General features: G+C 46.6%; 1 protein-coding gene across 1 annotated transcript; it reads left to right on the top strand.

Moving 5' to 3' along the window:
- The first annotated feature begins 1,310 nt into the window (after window positions 1-1,310).
- On the top strand, window positions 1,311-14,151 carry LOC115189786 (trichohyalin). Its single transcript, XM_029748303.1, has 6 exons — window positions 1,311-1,431; window positions 1,982-2,024; window positions 4,211-4,324; window positions 7,439-7,507; window positions 11,295-11,390; window positions 13,645-14,151. The coding sequence occupies exons 2-6, from the start codon at window positions 1,983-1,985 to the stop codon at window positions 13,735-13,737; spliced, it is 414 nt and encodes a 137-aa protein (XP_029604163.1). The 5' UTR covers window positions 1,311-1,431; window position 1,982; the 3' UTR covers window positions 13,738-14,151.
- The last annotated feature ends 6,360 nt before the right edge of the window (window positions 14,152-20,511 follow it).

Below are 20,511 nucleotides of genomic sequence, written 5' to 3'. Positions count from 1 at the left end.
GGTATAGAGCTACGGCAAAACATGTTGAAGTCGTGTCAGGGAGAAGTTTTGCATTTTAGCTAACCCTAACCATTTTCCATTTTCTATTAGGCCAGTGATCCCTCTCTCTCATCTGTCCTCTCCTCTATCAGGCCAGTGATCTCTCTCTCTCTCCTGTCCTTTCCTCTATCAGGCCAGTGATCTCTCTCTCTCTCTCTCCTGTCCTTTCCTCTATCAGGCCAGTGATCTCTCTCTCTCTCCTGTCCTTTCCTCTATCAGGCCAGTGATCTCTCTCTCTCTCTCTCCTGTCCTTTCCTCTATCAGGCCAGTGATCTCTCTCTCTCTCCTGTCCTCTCCTCTATCAGGCCAGTGATCTCTCTCTCTCTCCTGTCCTCTCCTCTATCAGGCCAGTGATCTCTCTCTCTCTCTCTCCTGTCCTTTCCTCTATCAGGCCAGTGATCTCTCTCTCTCTCTCCTGTCCTTTCCTCGTCTAGTGTTACTGATGCTTGAATAGTGGCATCATGGGTAAATCACTGCCAGCCCAAGCACATTCTATAGGGCTGTGGTACCCAGGTCTGGAAAACAACACAAACATGACAACAGTCGTCCCCCCCCCCCCCCCCCCAGCTGACATGACACCCCACAACACCCGTTCCCCCACCAGAGCCTCAGGGAAGGGCGTTGCCAGACCCCTGCAGCTACACCATCCCCCCCCCCCAGCTGACATTACACCCCACGACACCCGTTCCCCCACCAGAGCCTCAGGGAAGGGCGTCGCCAGACCCCTGCAGCCCGAACAGGTCGACCCATGGTGCCATGCAGCGTTTCTTTATTAGTGAGAGAGTGACACTTCTGACAGGCCGCTGCTGAATAGCTGCCATCTCTGAGACGTGTGGTCACACTGTAACATGGGAGGGTCACTGGACACACGTGCTGGCTATAATAGGGACCAGTGGGACAAATAACGGGACATCACACAGAGAGACAGAACCAGAGGACTCTACAGACACACAGAGAGACAGAACCAGAGGACTCTACAGACACACAGAGAGACAGAACCAGAGGACTCTACAGACACACAGAGAGACAGAACCAGAGGACTCTACAGACACACAGAGAGACAGAACCAGAGGACTCTACAGACACACAGAGAGACAGAACCAGAGGACTCTACAGACACACAGAGAGACAGAACCAGAGGACTCTACAGACACACAGAGAGACAGAACCAGAGGACTCTACAGACACACAGAGAGACAGAACCAGAGGACTCTACAGACACACAGAGAGACAGAACCAGAGGACTCTACAGACACACAGAGAGACAGAACCAGAGGACTCTACAGACACACAGAGAGACAGAACCAGAGGACTCTACAGACACACAGAGAGACAGAACCAGAGGACTCTACAGACACACAGAAGGCTGCAGCCCACCAGATCTGGCCTCAGGTCAGTGCATCAGACTGCCTTGACTGGGACAGTAGCTTTATAGTAGGACAATATTGGAACCAAGGCAAAGAGTATATTGTATGTGCTTGTATTGGTAGTCGTAGATTAGTAGTACTGATGAGTATTGCAAGAGGAGGTTTAATGTGACTGAGTGTGGAGGTGTTGACAATACTAACTGGAAATATTTGTGTTTAACTGTGAATTTAATAACTGGGGACCGTGTGTGTGTGTGTGTGTGTGTGTGTGTGTGTGTGTGTGTGTGTGTGTGTGTGTGTTTAGTGTTTAAATGTGTATTTACTAACTGGGGACTGTGTGTGTGTGTGTGTGTGTGTGTGTGTGTGTGGGTGTGTGTGTCTGTGTGTGTGTGTGTCTGTGTATTTTCTAACTGCGGACTGTGTGTGTGTGTGTGTATTAACTGTGTGTGTGTGTATTAACTGTGTGTGTGTGTGTGTATTAACTGTGTGTGTGTGTGTGTGTGTATTAACTGTGTGTGTGTGTATTAACTGTACGTGTGTGTGTGTAGTGTAGTAACTGTGTCCTTCCTGTCCAGGATGGACCATGTCATTAAGTTTGAAGGGATTCCCATGTCTAAGGTAAGTGAACGCTGTTGTCAAACTTTAACAAAGACATGAGCATCTCATTGGGACGTACAGATTCACTCCTGGGTTCCTGTCCAGTCCGACTTCAGTGCCTTCAAGACAAACTGGGAACTCTGGGGGGGAAAAAAATAATCTCCAACTAGGAAAAATCATTTTGAACGGTCATCGAACTCGGAAACTCAGGCATCTTTCTACAGCTCCGACTTCCTGACCTGAAGATGACTGACGTCATGATTTGAACTTGTTTTTCCCTCGCTGAGTTCCCCGTTGTCTTAAAAACACAATCAGTCTCCTCCTCTAGTCCACGAGGGGGATGTTATGATATCATTCTGTAGTCCACGAGGGGGATGTTATGATATCATGATGTCATTCTGTAGTCCACGAGGGGGATGTTATGATGTCATTCTGTAGTCCACGAGGGGGATGTTATGATATCATGATGTCATTCTGTAGTCCACGAGGGGGATGTTATGATATCATGATGTCATTCTGTAGTCCACGAGGGGGATGTTATGATATCATGATGTCATTCTGTAGTCCACAAGGGGGATGTTATGATATCATGATGTCATTCTGTAGTCCACGAGGGGGATGTTATGATGTCATGATATCATTCTGTAGTCCACGAGGGGGATGTTATGATATCATGATGTCATTCTGTAGTCCACGAAGGGGATGTTATGATATCATGATGTCATTCTGTAGTCCACGAGGGGGATGTTATGATGTCATTCTGTAGTCCACGAGGGGGATGTTATGATATCATGATGTCATTCTGTAGTCCACGAGGGGGATGTTATGATGTCATTCTGTAGTCCACGAGGGGGATGTTATGATATCATGATGTCATTCTGTAGTCCACGAGGGGGATGTTATGATGTCATTCTGTAGTCCACGAGGGGGATGTTATGATATCATGATGTCATTCTGTAGTCCACGAGGGGGATGTTATGATATCATGATGTCATTCTGTAGTCCACGAGGGGGATGTTATGATATCATGATGTCATTCTGTAGTCCACGGGGGGATGTTATGATATCATGATGTCATTCTGTAGTCCACGAGGGGGATGTTATGATATCATGATGTCATTCTGTAGTCCACGAGGGGGATAATATGATATCAGATGTCATTCTGTAGTCCACAGGGGAATGTCATGATGTCATTCTGTAGTCCACGAGGGGATGTAATGATATCATGATGTCATTCTGTAGTCCACGAGGGGATGTTATGATATCATGATGTCATTCTGTAGTCCACGGGGGGATGTTATGATATCATGATGTCATTCTGTAGTCCACGGGGGGATGTTATGATATCATGATGTCATTCTGTAGTCCACGGGGGGATGTTATGATATCATGATGTCATTCTGTAGTCCACGAGGGGGATGTTATGATATCATGATGTCATTCTGTAGTCCACAAGGGGGATGTTATGATATCATTATGTCATTCTGTAGTCCACGAGGGGGATGTTATGATATCATGATGTCATTCTGTAGTCCACGAGGGGGATGTTATGATATCATGATGTCATTCTGTAGTCCACAAGGGGGATGTTATGATATCATGATGTCATTCTGTAGTCCACGAGGGGGATGTTATGATATCATGATGTCATTCTGTAGTCCACGGGGGGATGTTATGATATCATGATGTCATTCTGTAGTCCACGGGGGGATGTCATGATGTCATTCTGTAGTCCATGGGGGGATGTTATGATATCATGATGTCATTCTGTAGTCCACGAGGGGGATGTTATGATACCATGATGTCATTCTGTAGTCCACGAGGGGGATGTTATGATATCATTCTGTAGTCCACGAGGGGGATGTTATGATATCATGATGTCATTCTGTAGTCCACAAGGGGGATGTTATGATATCATGATGTCATTCTGTAGTCCACGAGGGGGGTGTTATGATATCATGATGTCATTCTGTAGTCCGTGAGGGGGATGTGATGATGTCATTCTGTTGTCCATGAGAGGGATGTGATGATGTCATTCTGTAGTCCATGAGAGGGATGTGATGATGTCATTCTGCAGTCCATGAGAGGGATGTGATGATGTCATTCTGTAGTCCATGAGAGGGATGTGATGTAATTCTTTAGTCCGTGAGGGGGATGTGATGTCATTCTGTAGTCCATGAGAGGGATGTGATGATTTCATTCTGTAGTCCATGAGAGAGATGTGTAAGGAGGAGGACTATGCGTTCCTGGGAGAGAAGGAGAAAAGGCCCAAGGAGACAGAAACGCTGGGAGAAGACTGGAAGGAAGACAAAGTGGAGAGGGTGAATATATACCTCTATCTCTCTCTAGGAGAGGGTGGATATCTACCTCTATCTCTCTCTCTCTAGGAGAGGGTGGATATCTACCTCTATCTCTCTCTCTAGGAGAGGGTGGATATCTACCTCTATCTCTCTCTCTCTAGGAGAGGGTGGATATCTACCTCTATCTCTCTCTCTAGGAGAGGGTGGATATCTACCTCTATCTCTCTCTAGGAGAGGGTGGATATCTACCTCTATCTCTCTCTCTAGGAGAGGGTGGATATCTACCTCTATCTCTCTCTCTAGGAGAGGGTGAATATATACCTCTATCTCTCTCTCTAGGAGAGGGTGAATATATACCTCTATCTCTCTCTCTCTAGGAGAGGGTGGATATCTACCTCTATCTCTCTCTAGGAGAGGGTGAATATATACCTCTATCTCTCTCTCTCTAGGAGAGGGTGGATATCTACCTCTATCTCTCTCTCTAGGAGAGGGTGGATATCTACCTCTATCTCTCTCTCTAGGAGAGGGTGGATATCTACCTCTATCTCTCTCTCTAGGAGAGGGTGGATATCTACCTCTATCTCTCTCTCTAGGAGAGGGTTGATATCTACCTCTCTCTCTCTAGGAGAGGGTGGATATCTACCTCTCTCTCTCTAGGAGAGGGTGGATATCTACCTCTATCTCTCTCTCTCTAGGAGAGGGTGGATATCTACCTCTATCTCTCTCTCTAGGAGAGGGTGGATATCTACCTCTATCTCTCTCTCTCTAGGAGAGGGTGGATATCTACCTCTATCTCTCTCTCTAGGAGAGGGTGGATATCTACCTCAATCTCTCTCTCTAGGAGAGGGTGGATATCTACCTCTATCTCTCTCTAGGAGAGGGTGGATATCTACCTCTATCTCTCTCTAGGAGAGGGTGGATATCTACCTCTATCTCTCTCTCTAGGAGAGGGTGGATATCTACCTCTATCTCTCTCTAGGAGAGGGTGGATATCTACCTCTATCTCTCTCTAGGAGAGGGTGGATATCTACCTCTATCTCTCTCTAGGAGAGGGTGGATATCTACCTCTATCTCTCTCTAGGAGAGGGTGGATATCTACCTCTATCTCTCTCTAGGAGAGGGTGGATATCTACCTCTATCTCTCTAGGAGAGGGTGGATATCTACCTCTATCTCTCTAGGAGAGGGTGGATATCTACCTCTATCTCTCTAGGAGAGGGTGGATATCTACCTCTATCTCTCTAGGAGAGGGTGGATATCTACCTCTATCTCTCTAGGAGAGGGTGGATATCTACCTCTATCTCTCTCTAGGAGAGGGTGGATATCTACCTCTATCTCTCTCTAGGAGAGGGTGGATATCTACCTCTATCTCTCTAGGAGAGGGTGGATATCTACCTCTATCTCTCTAGGAGAGGGTGGATATCTACCTCTATCTCTCTAGGAGAGGGTGGATATCTACCTCTATCTCTCTAAGAGAGGGTGGATATCTACCTCTATCTCTCTCTAGGAGAGGGTGGATATCTACCTCTATCTCTCTCTAGGAGAGGGTGGATATCTACCTCTATCTCTCTCTAGGAGAGGGTGGATATCTACCTCTATCTCTCTCTAGGAGAGGGTGGATATCTACCTCTATCTCTCTCTAGGAGAGGGTGGATATCTACCTCTCTCTCTCTCTAGGAGAGGGTGGATATCTACCTCTATCTCTCTCTAGGAGAGGGTGGATATCTACCTCTATCTCTCTCTAGGAGAGGGTGGATATCTACCTCTATCTCTCTCTAGGAGAGGGTGGATTTCTACCTCTATCTCTCTCTAGGAGAGGGTGGATATCTACCTCTATCTCTCTCTAGGAGAGGGTGGATATCTACCTCTATCTCTCTCTAGGAGAGGGTGGATATCTACCTCTATCTCTCTCTAGGAGAGGGTGGATATCTACCTCTATCTCTCTCTAGGAGAGGGTGGATATCTACCTCTCTCTCTCTCTCTAGGAGAGGGTGGATATCTACCTCTATCTCTCTCTAGGAGAGGGTGGATATCTACCTCTATCTCTCTCTAGGAGAGGGTGGATATCTACCTCTATCTCTCTCTCTAGGAGAGGGTGGATATCTACCTCTATCTCTCTCTAGGAGAGGGTGGATATCTACCTCTATCTCTCTCTAGGAGAGGGTGGATATCTACCTCTCTCTCTCTAGGAGAGGGTGGATATCTACCTCTATCTCTCTCTAGGAGAGGGTGGATATCTACCTCTATCTCTCTCTAGGAGAGGGTGGATATCTACCTCTATCTCTCTCTAGGAGAGGGTGGATATCTACCTCTATCTCTCTCTCTAGGAGAGGGTGGATATCTACCTCTATCTCTCTCTAGGAGAGGGTGATATCTACCTCTATCTCTCTCTAGGAGAGGGTAGATATCTACCTCTATCTCTCTCTAGGAGAGGGTGGATATCTACCTCTATCTCTCTCTAGGAGAGGGTGGATATCTACCTCTATCTCTCTCTAGGAGAGGGTGGATATCTACCTCTATCTCTCTCTCTAGGAGAGGGTGGATATCTACCTCTATCTCTCTCTAGGAGAGGGTGGATATCTACCTCTATCTCTCTCTAGGAGAGGGTGGATATCTACCTCTCTCTCTCTCTAGGAGAGGGTGGATATCTACCTCTATCTCTCTCTAGGAGAGGGTGGATATCTACCTCTATCTCTCTCTAGGAGAGGGTGGATATCTACCTCTATCTCTCTCTAGGAGAGGGTGGATATCTACCTCTATCTCTCTCTAGGAGAGGGTGGATATCTACCTCTATCTCTCTCTAGGAGAGGGTGGATATCTACCTCTATCTCTCTAGGAGAGGGTGGATATCTACCTCTATCTCTCTCTAGGAGAGGGTGGATATCTACCTCTATCTCTCTCTCTAGGAGAGGGTGGATATCTACCTCTATCTCTCTCTAGGAGAGGGTGGATATCTACCTCTATCTCTCTCTAGGAGAGGGTGGATATCTACCTCTATCTCTCTCTAGGAGAGATAACCCTAACTGGGTTTCGTAAACTAAGGGTTTTCTCTGGCCCTTTCTGATTTTCCTGGTTCATAACTGCAGCAGTGCGATGTAACTTCCTGTTCCTGTGATGTAACTTCCTGTGGTCGCCAGGTGCGGCGGCGTCGGGAGCGAGATCAGCAGGAGCAGGAAAGAATCAGAGAACTGGAGGAGAGTAAGAAGGTAACACACACAGACAGAGAGAGAGAGCCTGTTAATAAACCACATCCCTAAACACTTCCATGAAGCCAGGCTGCAGTAGTAGCGACGGTCTTTCAGCACGGTTCACTGCGAGACTCTGTTCCTGTCCTGAACCGAACAGCCTGACACAGGGCTGGAGCTGCTGCCTCACGGACTCACACACACTCACACACACTCACACACACTCACACACACACGCTGCGAGCTGAGAGCAGTCTACTCTCTAACACACACTCACACACACGCTGCGAGCTGAGAGCAGTCTCCTCTCTAACACACACTCACACACGCTGTGAGCTGAGAGCAGTCTACTCTCTCACAGACTAACACACACACACTCACACACACTCACGCTGCGAGCTGAGAGTAGTCTACTCTCTAACACACTAACACACACTCACACACGCTGCTGCGAGCTGAGAGCAGTCTACTCTCTCACAGACTAACTCACACACACTCACACACGCTGCTGCGAGCTGAGAGCAGTCTACTCTCTAACAGACTCACACACACAGACTAACATATATATATATTATACATCACTGGCTTTATACATCACTGGTTTTAAACATCACTGGCTTTATACATCACTGGCTTTATACATCACTGGCTGTCCACATCACTGGCTTTATGCATCACTGGCTTTATACATCACTGGCTGTCCACATCACTGGCTTTATACATCACTGTCTGTCCACATCACTGGCTGTCCACATCACTGGCTTTATACATCACTGGCTGTCCACATCACTGGCTTTAAACATCACTGGCTTTATACATCACTGGCTGTCCACATCACTGGCTTTAAACATCACTGGCTTTATACATCACTGTCTGTCCACATCACTGTCTGTCCACATCACTGGCTTTATACATCACTGGTTTTATACATCACTGGCTGTCCACATCACTGGTTTTATACATCACTGGCTGTCCACATCACTGGCTTTAAACATCACTGGCTTTATACATCACTGGCTGTCCACATCACTGGCTTTAAACATCACTGGCTGTCCACATCACTGGCTTTAAACATCACTGGTTTTATACATCACAGGCTGTCCACATCACTGGCTTTATACATCACTGGCTTTATACATCACTGGCTGTCCACATCACTGGCTTTAAACATCACTGGCTTTATACATCACTGGCTGTCCACATCACTGGCTTTAAACATCACTGGCTGTCCACATCACTGGCTTTAAACATCACTGGTTTTATACATCACAGGCTGTCCACATCACTGGCTTTATACATCACTGGCTTTATACATCACTGGCTGTCCACACCACTGGCTTTATACATCACTGGCTGTCCACATCACTGGCTTTATACATCACTGGCTTTATACATCACTGGCTTTATGCATCACTGGCTTTATGCATCACTGGCTTTAAGCATCACTGGCTGTCCGCATCACTGGCTGTCCGCATCACTGGCTTTATGCATCACTGGTTTTATACATCACTGGCTGTCCACATCACTGGCTTTATACATCACTGGCTTTATACATCACTGGCTGTCCACATCACTGGCTTTATACATCACTGGCTTTATACATCACTGGCTTTATATATCACTGGCTGTCCACATCACTGGTTTTATACATCACTGGCTTTATACATCACTGGCTTTATACATCACTGGCTTTATACATCACTGGCTTTATACATCACTGGCTGTCCACATCACTGTCTGTCCACATCACTGGTTTTATACATCACTGGCTTTATACATCACTGGCTTTATACATCACTGGCTTTATACATCACTGGCTGTCCACATCACTGGCTGTCCACATCACTGTTTTTATACATCACTTCTTCTTTTGTGTTTCTTCTATTTGCGAATAATCACACCAAATGTTGTCACCTTCTCACCAAGCTGCTTGGCGATGGTCTTGTAGCCCATTCCAGCCTTGTGTAGGTCTACAATCTTGTCCCTGACATCTTTGGAGAGCTCTTTGGTCTTGGCCACGGTGGAGAGTTTGGAATCTGATTGATTGATTGCTTCTGTGGACAGGTGTCTTTTATACAGGTAACAAACTGAGATTAGGAGCACTCCCTTTAAGAGTGTGCTCCTAATCTGGGCTCGTTACCTGTATAAAAGAGACCTGGGAGCCAGAAATCTTATTTCCCTCATTAAAATGCAAATCAATTTATAACATTTTTGACATGCGTTTTTCTGGATATTTTTGTTGTTATTCTGTCTCTCACTGTTCAAATAAACCTACCATTAAAATTATAGACTGATCATTTCTTTATCAGTGGGCAAACGTACAAAATCAGCAGGGGATCAAATACTTTTTCCCCCCACTGTAAATAGAACAAGCCACTTCAATAGTCTGTCTGTCTGTCTGTCTGTCTGTCTGTCTGTCTGTCTGTCTGTCTGTCTGTCCTGCCTGCCTGCCTGCCTGCCTGCCTGCCTGCCTGCCTGCCTGCCTGCCTGCCTGCCTGCCTGCCTGCCTGCCTGCCTGCCTGCCTGCCTGCCTGCCTGCCTGCCTGCCTGCCTGCCTGCCTGCCTGCCTGCCTGCCTGCCTGCCTGCCTGCCTGCCTGCCTGCCTGCCTGCCTGCCTGCCTGCCTGCCTGCCTGCCTGCCTGCCTGCCTGCCTGCCTGCCTGCCTGCCTGCCTGCCTGCCTGCCTGCCTGCCTGCCTGCCTGCTGCCTGCCTGCCTGCCTGCCTGCCTGCCTGCCTGCCTTGCCTGCCTGCCTGCCTGCCTGCCTGCCTGCCTGCCTGCCTGCCTGCCTGCCTGCCTGCCTGCCTGCCTGCCTGCCTGCCTGCCTGCCTGCCTGCCTGCCTGCCTGCCTGCCTGCCTGCCTGCCTGCCTGCCTGCCTGCCTGCCTGCCTGCCTGCCTGCCCGCCTGCCTGCCTGCCTGCCTGCCTGCCTGCCTGCCTGCCTGCCTGCCTGCCTGCCTGCCTGCCTGCCTGCCTGCCTGCCTGCCTGCCTGCCTGCCTGCCTGCCTGCCTGCCTGCCTGCCTGCCTGCCTGCCTGCCTGCCTGCCTGCCTGCCTGCCTGCCTGCCTGCCTGCCTGCCTGCCTGCCTGCCTGCCTGCCTGCCTGCCTGCCTGCCTGCCTGCCTGCCTGCCTGCCTGCCTGCCTGCCTGCCTGCCTGCCTGCCTGCCTGCCTGCCTGCCTGCCTGCCTGCCTGCCTGCCTGCCTGCCTGCCTGCCTGCCTGCCTGCCTGCCTGCCTGCCTGCCTGCCTGCCTGCCTGCCTGCCTGCCTGCCTGCCCTGCCTGCCTGCCTGCCTGCCTGCCTGCCTGCCTGCCTGCCTGCCTGCCTGCCTGCCTGCCTGCCTGCCCTGCCTGCCTGCCTGCCTGCCTGCCTCCCTGCCTGCCCTGCCTGCCTGCCTGCCTGCCTGCCTGCCTGCCTGCCTGCCTGCCTGCCTGCCTGCCTGCCTGCCTGCCTGCCTGCCTGCCTGCCTGCCTGCCTGCCTGCCTGCCTGCCTGTTGTTGACGAGGTGCCAAAACACGTCTGGTGAGATTACGAGGGAGGAACGCTTCTGATTGAACAGTTAACAGATGTAGAACTCTATCTGTGCAGCAGCCCCACACACACACACACACACACACACACAGGAAACAGTATTCCCGGCGGGCTCTGCTGAGGCATGTAACTGTCAGGGTTCAGGGTTTAGAGGTCAGGGGTCAGACCAAGCCCTTTCCATCAAGAGGGAAGAGAGGAGTAACAGACCTGTGTGTGTGTGTGTGTGTGTGTGTGTGTGTGTGTGTGTGTGTGTGTGTGTGTGTGTGTGTGTGTGTGTCTCAGGAAAAGGAGCAGCGGTGGCGTCACCATGTAGCAGAGCTGGCCTCCACTCAGGAACAAAGACTCAGAGATAGACTGGCACGACTCCGTCGCTTCAGGGTAACACACACACACACACACGCACACACACACACACACACGGATGGGTTCGCTCACACACACCTCACTAAGCAGCTATTCATACCTAGAGGTTGACCCCAGTTCAAATCTTTCAGATAAAAGTTGAACCTTTGCAGCTGATCGTAAGCTATGAGGACAACATGGACATACCTCAGGCTAACATCAGAGATCTAGAAACATCTAGAAACACAGGTCTTCTATTGTTTCAACATGGACATACCTCAGGTTAACACCAGAGATCTAGAAACATCTAGAAACACAGGTAATGTTTCAACATGGACATACCTCAGGTTAACACCAGAGATCTAGAAACATCTAGAAACACGGGTCTTCTATTGTTTCAACATGGACATACCTCAGGTTAACACCAGAGATCTAGAAACATCTAGACACACAGGTAATGTTTCAACATGGACATACCTCAGGTTAACACCAGAGATCTAGAAACATCTAGAAACACAGGTCTTCTATTGTTTCAACATGGACATACCTCAGGTTAACACCAGAGATCTAGAAACATCTAGAAACACAGGTAATGTTTCAACATGGACATACCTCAGGTTAACACCAGAGATCTAGAAACATCTAGAAACACAGGTCTTCTATTGTTTCAACATGGACATTCCTCAGGTTAACACCAACGATCTAGAAACATCTAGAAACACAGGTCTTCTATTGTTTCAACATGGACATACCTCAGGTTAACATCAACGATCTAGAAACATCTAGAAACACAGGTAATCTATTGTTTCAACATGGACATACCTCAGGTTAACACCAGAGATCTAGAAACATCTAGAAACACAGGTCTTCTATTGTTTCAACATGGACATACCTCAGGTTAACATCAGAGATCTAGAAACATCTAGAAACACAGGTAATGTTTCAACATGGACATACCTCAGGTTAACATCAGAGATCTAGAAACATCTAGAAACACAGGTCTTCTATTGTTTCAACATGGACATACCTCAGGTTAACACCAACGATCTAGAAACATCTAGAAACACAGGTAATGTTTCAACATGGACATACCTCAGGTTAACACCAGAGAGCAGCTTGAGTGTAACGGCTGTTGCAGGGAGTAGACCAAGGCGCGGCGTGGTTAGTGCTCATCATGAATTTATTTGATCTGAACGCTGAAACAGAGAAACTAAAAAACCCGACAGCCAAACTGTTCTGTCAGGTATGCAACACTAAACAGAAATTAACCACCCCCACAAAACCCAAAGAAAAACAGGCTGCCTAAGTATGGCTCCCAATCAGAGACAACGATATACAGCTGTCCCTGATTGAGAGCCATACCCGACCAAAACAAAGAAATACAAAAACATAGAAAAAAAGGACATAGAATGTCCACCCTAGTCACACCCTGGCCTAACCAAAATAGAGAACAAAAACCCTCTCTATGGCCAGGGCGTGACATTTAGGATATCTAGAAACATATCTAATGTTTCAATCATGAACATTGAGGATCTATGTATTAGAACCCAACCTACAGGGTCCAAAGACTGATCCCATTTATCCATGCTGTGGTTCAGGAGTAGCAGAGACATGGAGGGTCTATGTACCAAAGACTGCTACCATTTATCCATGCTGTGGTTAAACATTTTATTTCACCTTTATTTAACCAGGTAGGCTAGTTGAGAACAAGTCCTTTATTTAACCAGGTAGGCCAGTTGAGAACAAGTCCTTTATTTAACCAGGTAGGCTAGTTGAGAACAAGTTCTCATTTGTAACTGCGACCTGGCCAAGATAAAGCAAAGCAGTTCGACACAAACAACAACACAGTTACACATGGAATAAACAAAACACACATTCAATAATACAGTAGAACAAAAGAAAACAAAAAGTCTATATACAGTGAGTGCAAATGAGTTAAGGCAATAAATAGGCCATGGTGGCGAAGTAATTACAATATAGCAATTAAACACTGGAATGGTAGGATGTGCAGAAGATGAATGTGCAAGTCGAGATACTGGGGTGCAAAGGAGCAAGATAAATAAATAAATCCAGTATGGGGATGAGGTAGGTAGATGGGCTGTTTACAGATGGGCTATGTACAGGTGCAGTGATCTGTGATCTGCCCACATTAGTCCAGATTCACCATTTAATGTGGGCAAATCACAGATCACTGCACCTGTACATAGCCCATCTCTAAATAGCCCATCTACCTACCTCATCCCCATACTGTGTGATCTGAACGTGTCTGATGAGGCCTCTCTCCCTGCAGGACTTCCAGAGGAGCGTGCTAGAAGAGGAGATGTCCCTCCAGACGGACTCTGAGTCCAGCCAAGCCCTGGACCAGCTGCTTACCAGGATCTAGACAACATAGACCTGCAGGAAAGACCCAGTTCACAACCAGTTCACAGACAACCTGTCCCTTCTAATCAGTATATATCTATAGTCATCTCTCTCCACTAACACCTGTCTGCTGTTCAGTCTACAGAGTGATCTAGTCTGTATATATCTATAGTCATCTCTCTCCAGCCGTCTGCTGTTCAGTCTACAGAGTGATCTAGTCTGTATAGATCTATAGTCATCTCTCTCCAGCCGTCTGTTGTTCAGTCTACAGAGTGATCTAGTCTGTATAGATCTATAGTCATCTCTCTCCAGCTGTCTGCTGGTCAGTCTACAGAGTGATCTAGTCTGTATATATCTATAGTCATCTGTCGTGTCTTTGGCTATGCCGGATTAAGTGATATGACATGCTAACTTATAAAATTATTTCTCTGTAATTAATATTACCTGATTAAACTAATCATGTAAATGTAATTAACTAGAAAGTCGGGGCACCACAGAAGAACGTTTATAGAGCTGTTATCTTCTGAATAAACTCTTAAAATACTTAGTAATATTTTACATCGATAGCAGACAATCTTATCTTATTTTCAGTCTCATCATGAAAGTTATAAATTCTTGGTTATCTTCACGAACCCTGGCTAACAAGTTGAATCAGCAATACAAAATTGGGTTTAATTATTTATTTACTAAATACCTAACTAATCACACAGAATTACAAATACACAGAATATATATGATGTCATACAGAAAACGTCCTGGTGGACGGAGCCTGTATCATGGCTGGTTACACAAAGGAAAAGGGGGTTGGGCTTGAATGAAAGAGCGGGAAGATTTAGGAACACAGAAACAGCAGCTATGCTATCGTAAATACATTATCTTATGCATTCTAAATTACCGCCCATTTGGAAAAGGAAAATGCAATAAATATTTACTCTGAGCTGCGCTTCGGTAGATTGGTCGTAGATGCTGGCCGTGGTTGGCCAACAGATCTTCCTGTAGTGGTAATGGATGTCTCTAGTGGTAATGGATACGTGGTGGTATCTTCGTCTGGTTGTTAGACTGGATCCGTCGTCCGTCCTTTCCTAGCCCACGTTAGCAGCGGCTAACTCAACGGCTAGGAAGTATCACTTCTGTAGTGAATAAGCTCAAAGTTCATACCATTCGCCATCAAAGCTCACGCCGAGGTTGGCTTAGTTCTGTCCTTGATATGGTTTAGTTAACATGTGTGTCCTTCTGACGCAGGCTGCAGACCTCCCGTACTGGAACCCGTGAATGTCTTTTCGTCAAAGACTTATATAGTGGAGAGGGGGAAAGGAGGCGCCCCATCGTTTATAACCCCATGTCTCTTCACAGGGTTGGCCACTGATCGGCAGGGCACTTTCCCTATGAAAACCCAATTCTCTCATTTGGAAGCTAAAATTACATTTAATCTCCTAACAAACAATTTCAATATCAAACATTTCAATTGCATAACAATTCCATGTGACTCTGATAACTAGAGGGTGTATACTTTCTCAGGTACAGTTTATGTCGTCCTGCCATCAATCATAATGTCTCAGATAACAATGAACTGACATACATAGTCATTACGTTATCAAGCATATTTCCAACTGGTTTTATTAACAAAAGATGGTTCCTTTCCCCATTTGTTTGATGTTCCCAGACTCTCTATATTTAACACAGGCTATTCCAGTCCTTCAGTAGGGTCAGAGAGAGAGGGGAAGGGAGAAGGTATTTATGGGGGGGTCATAAACCTTACCCACAGGCCAACGTCATGACACATCTCTCTCCACTAACACCTGTCTGCTGTTCAGTCTACAGGGTGATCTAGTCTGTATAGATCTATAGTCATCTCTCTCCAGCTGTCTGCTGTTCAGTCTACAGAGTGATCTAGTCTGTATAGATCTATAGTCATCTCTCTCCAGCTGTCTGCTGTTCAGTCTACAGAGTGATCTAGTCTGTATAGATCTATAGTCATCTCTCTCCAGCTGTCTGCTGTTCAGTCTACAGAGTGATCTAGTCTGTATAGATCTATAGTCATCTCTCTCCAGCCGTCTGCTGTTCTAATTATTGTGATGTAATGAATAGTGTGATATACTACGCAGGCGCCCTCTATTTTCTACTGAACAGCAACAGCAGACTAGAAACCAGCTGTTGAATCTCCTCTAAGTTAGAAACCAGCTGAATAGAAACCAGCTGAATAGAAACCAGCTGAATAGAAACCAGCTGAATAGAAACCAGCTGAATAGAAACCAGCTGAATAGAAACCAGCAGAATCTCCTCAAAGTTAGAAACCAGCTGAATAGAAACCAGCTGAATAGAAACTAGCTGAATAGAAACCAGCTGAATAGAAACCAGCTGAATAGAAACCAGCTGAATAGAAACCAGCAGAATCTCCTCAAAGTTAGAAACCAGCGGAATAGAAACCAGCTGAATCTCCTCCCACTTAATAATATGAGCTGTAGGAGCTGTATTAATAATATGAGTTGTATTAATAATATGAGCTGTATTAATAATATGAGTTGTATTAATAATATGAGTTGTATTCATAATAGGAGCTGTATTAGTAATATGAGTTGTATTAATAATATGAGTTGTATTAATAATATGAGTGGTATTAATAATAGGAGCTGTATTAATAATAGGAGCTGTATTAATAATATGAGCTGTAGGAGCTGTATTAATAATATGAGATGGATTAATAGTAGGAGCTGTATTAATAATAGGAGCTGTATTAATAGTAGGAACTGTATTAATAGTAGGAGCTGTATTAATACTATGAGCTGTATTAATAGTAGGAGCTGTATTAAAAGTAGGATCTGTATTAATAGTAGGAGCTGTATGAATACTATGAGCTGTATTAATAGTAGGAGCTGTATTAAAAGTAGGATCTGTATTAATAGTAAGAGCTGTATTGATATTATGAGCTGTATGAGTTGTATAAATAATATGAGATGTATGCGTTGTATTAATAATATGAGCTGTATGCGTTGTATTAATAAAATGAGCTGTATTGATAATATGAGCTGTATTAATAATAGGAGCTGCAGTAATAATATGGGCTGTATGAACTGTATTAATAACATGAGCTGTATGGTCTGTGTTAATAGTATGAGCTGTATTCATAATGCGAGCTGTATGAGCTGCATATTACCTGTATAAATATTAGGAGCAACAGGAGCTGTATTAATAATAGGAGCTGTAGTAATCCAGCTGTATTAATAATAGGACCTTGTCACGTCCTGACCAGCAGGTGGAGTAGGTGTTAAGTTTTGGTCAGGGCGTGGCAGAAGAAGACGTGTTTTCTATGTTCTGTCTAGGTTGGGTGTTTCTATGTAGAGATAATTGGGGTGGACTTCCAATTGAGGGCAGCTGTGTGGAGTTGCCTTTGATTGGAAGTCATATATTAGTTGGGTGTGTTTGTCTGTGTATTTTGTGGGGAATTGTTTGTGAGCACTGCTGGTTTGTCTGCCACACTGTTTAGGTCGTGAGTATCGTTTATTGTTTTTGTTTTTCCTGTGGATGCCCTTTGAATTTTTCCATTAAAAGAATGAGTATCCACATACCCGCTGCATTTTGGTCCTCCTCTCTGCAACACCACGACATAATTCATGACAGACCTGTAGTAATCCAGCTGTATTAATAATGGGAGCTGTAGTACTCCAGCTGTATTAATAATAGGAGCTGTAGTAATCCAGCTGTATTAATAATAGGAGCTGTAGTAATCCAGCTGTATTAATAATAGGAGCTGTAGTAGTCCAGCTGTATTAATAATAGGAGCTGTAGTAATCCAGCTGTATTAATAATAGGAGCTGTGGTAATCCAGCTGTATTAATAATAGGAGCTGTAGTAATCCAGCTGTATTAATAATAGGAGCTGTAGTAATACAGCTGTATTAATAATAGGAGCTGTAGTACTCCAGCTGTGTTAATAACAGGAGCTGTAGGAATCCAGCTGTATTAATAATGGGGGCTGCAGTGATCCAGCTGTATTAATAATAGGAGCTGTAGTAATCCAGCTGTATTAATAATGTGAGCTGTAGTACTCCAGCTGTGTTAATAACAGGAGCTGTAGTAATCCAGCTGTATTAATAATGGGAGCTGTAGTAATCCAGCTGTGTTAATAATAGGAGCTGTAGTAATAATAGGAGCTGTGTTAATAATAGGAGCTGTAGTAATCCAGCTGTGTTAATAATAAGAGCTGTAGTAATCCAGCTGTATTAATAATGGGAGCTGTAGTACTCCAGCTGTGTTAATAACAGGAGCTGTAGTAATCCAGCTGTATTAATAATGGGAGCTGTAGTAATCCAGCTGTGTTAATAATAGGAGCTGTAGTAATAATAGGAGCTGTGTTAATAATAGGAGCTGTAGTAATCCAGCTGTGTTAATAATAGGAGCTGTAAATCTGGTTGTCAGAACTAGATAAGACCTAAGAGGAACTCCCTGCCTTCTGTGGTCATTCTGGGGCTGGATGACATGAAACAACACAGCAGATGAATTACTGAGCACAGAAACACCAGGAGGCAAACAATACAACAGGCTTAGTCCAACTGACTGACTGACTGGTCTGATGGACCATGGGCTGGGGGAGGGGGGGAGGGTCTGATGGACCCTGGGCTGGGGGAGGGGGGGAGGGTCTGATGGACCCTGGGCTGGGGGAGGGGGGAGGGTGTTCCAGGTCTGATGGACCCTGGGCTGGAGGAGGGTGTTCCAGGTCTGATAGACCCTGGGCTGGGGGAGGGGGAGGGTGTTTCAGGTCTGATAGACCCTGGGCTGGGGGAGGGGGGGAGGGTGTTCCAGGTCTGATGGACCCTGGGCTGGGGGAGGGTGTTCCAGGTCTGATGGACCCTGGGCTGGGGGAGGGGGGAGGGTGTTCCAGGTCTGATGGACCCTGGGCTGGGGGAGGGGGGGAGGGGGTTCCAGGTCTGATGGACCCCGGGCTGGGGGGGGGGGGGGAGGGTGTTCCAGGTCTGATGGACCCTGGGCTGGGGGGGGGGGGGGGGGTGTTCCAGGTCTGATAGATGTGTGGAGGATCTGTTTACGCAGATGTGTTCAGATCTGGGTGTGTCCTGGCAAACAGACTAGCCTGCCCTGTCAGTGTGTGTGTGTGTGTGTGTGTGTGTGTGTGTGTCCCTAGGCGTTTTAGTAACTTCATGCGTGGTTTGCTTTGATGAGCCTTTAAAGGAGACCAGGACAAAAGATGTTGATGGACAGAGAGAGAAAAGAATGAGGGAGGAAAAAGGGGAGAGGGAGGGAAAATACAGAGAGAAAGAGAAGGGAAATACAGAGAGAAAGAGAAGGGAAATACAGAGAGAAAGAGAAGGGAAATACAGAGAGAAAGAGAAGGGAAATACAGAGAGAAAGAGAAGGGAAATACAGAGAGAAAGAGAAGGGAAATACAGAGAGAAAGAGAAGGGAAATACAGAGAGAAAGAGAAGGGAAATACAGAGAGAAAGAGAAGGGAAATACAGAGAGAAAGAGAAGGGAAATACAGAGAGAAAGAGAAGGGAAATACAGAGAGAAAGGGAAGGGAAATACAGAGAGAAAGAGAAGGGAAATACAGAGAGAAAGGGAGGAAGGGAGAAACAGGTGTCTCCTTTGGTCTGCCATTGGCGAAGAGAGAGATGCCCCCTCAAGACCACAATCCCTTGTCTCATTCTCCATCTCTGATCCCTCTCTACCACCCAGAGGACAGACCTAGAGGACAGGACCTGTAGTTGGGACTAATCCAGAGCTCTGAGCTGCCTGATCCCTCTCTACCACCCAGAGGACAGACCTAGAGAACAGGACCTGTAGCTGGGACTAATCCAGAGCTCTGAGCTGCCTGATCCCTCTCTACCACCCAGAGGACAGACCTAGAGAACAGGACCTGTAGCTGGTACTAATCCGGAGCTCTGAGCTGCCTGATCCCTCTCTTCCACCCAGAGGACAGACCTAGAGAACAGGACCTGTAGCTGGGACTAATCCAGAGCTCTGAGCTGCCTGATCCCTCTCTACCACCCAGAGGACAGACCTAGAGAACAGGACCTGTAGCTGGGACTAATCCAGAGCTCTGAGCTGCCTGATCCCTCTCTTCCACCCAGAGGACAGACCTAGAGAACAGGACCTGTAGCTGGTACTAATCCAGAGCTCTGAGCTGCCTGATCCCTCTCTTCCACCCAGAGGACAGACCTAGAGAACAGGACCTGTAGCTGGGACTAATCCAGAGCTCTGAGCTGCCTGATCCCTCTCTACCACCCAGAGGACAGACCTAGAGAACAGGACCTGTAGCTGGGACTAATCCAGAGCTCTGAGCTGCCTGATCCCTCTCTTCCACCCAGAGGACAGACCTAGAAAACAGGACCTGTAGCTGGGACTAATCCAGAGCTCTGAGCTGCCTGATCCCTCTCTTCCACCCAGAGGACAGACCTAGAGAACAGGACCTGTAGCTGGGACTAATTCAGAGCTCTGAGCTGCCTGATCCCTCTCTACCACCCAGAGGACAGACCTAGAGAACAGGACCTGTAGCTGGGACTAATCCAGAGCTCTGAGCTGCCTGATCCCTCTCTACCACCCAGAGGACAGACCTAGAGAACAGGACCTGTAGCTGGGACTAATCCAGAGCTCTGAGCTGCCTGATCCCTCTCTTCCACCCAGAGGACAGACCTAGAGAACAGGACCTGTAGCTGGTACTAATCCAGAGCTCTGAGCTGCCTGATCCCTCTCTTCCACCCAGAGGACAGACCTAGAGAACAGGACCTGTAGCTGGGACTAATCCAGAGCTCTGAGCTGCCTGATCCCTCTCTACCACCCAGAGG

The sequence above is a fragment of the Salmo trutta genome, unplaced genomic scaffold (assembly GCF_901001165.1).
Source record: "Salmo trutta unplaced genomic scaffold, fSalTru1.1, whole genome shotgun sequence".
In the NCBI taxonomy this organism is placed as follows: Eukaryota; Metazoa; Chordata; class Actinopteri; order Salmoniformes; family Salmonidae; genus Salmo; species Salmo trutta.
Note: the sequence above shows the minus strand (reverse complement) of the source record. Positions and strands in the feature narration are given on the sequence as shown.

Bases quoted from the DNA above. Each gene is read 5' to 3' on its own strand.
- LOC115189786 (XM_029748303.1), top strand. From the start codon at position 1,983: ATGGACCATGTCATTAAGTTTGAAGGGATTCCCATGTCTAAG. The intron at 2,025-4,210 runs GTAAGTGAACGC...TTCATTCTGTAG, and splicing joins AAGGGATTCCCATGTCTAAG to TCCATGAGAGAGATGTGTAA. The intron at 4,325-7,438 runs GTGAATATATAC...TGTGGTCGCCAG, and splicing joins AGGAAGACAAAGTGGAGAGG to GTGCGGCGGCGTCGGGAGCG.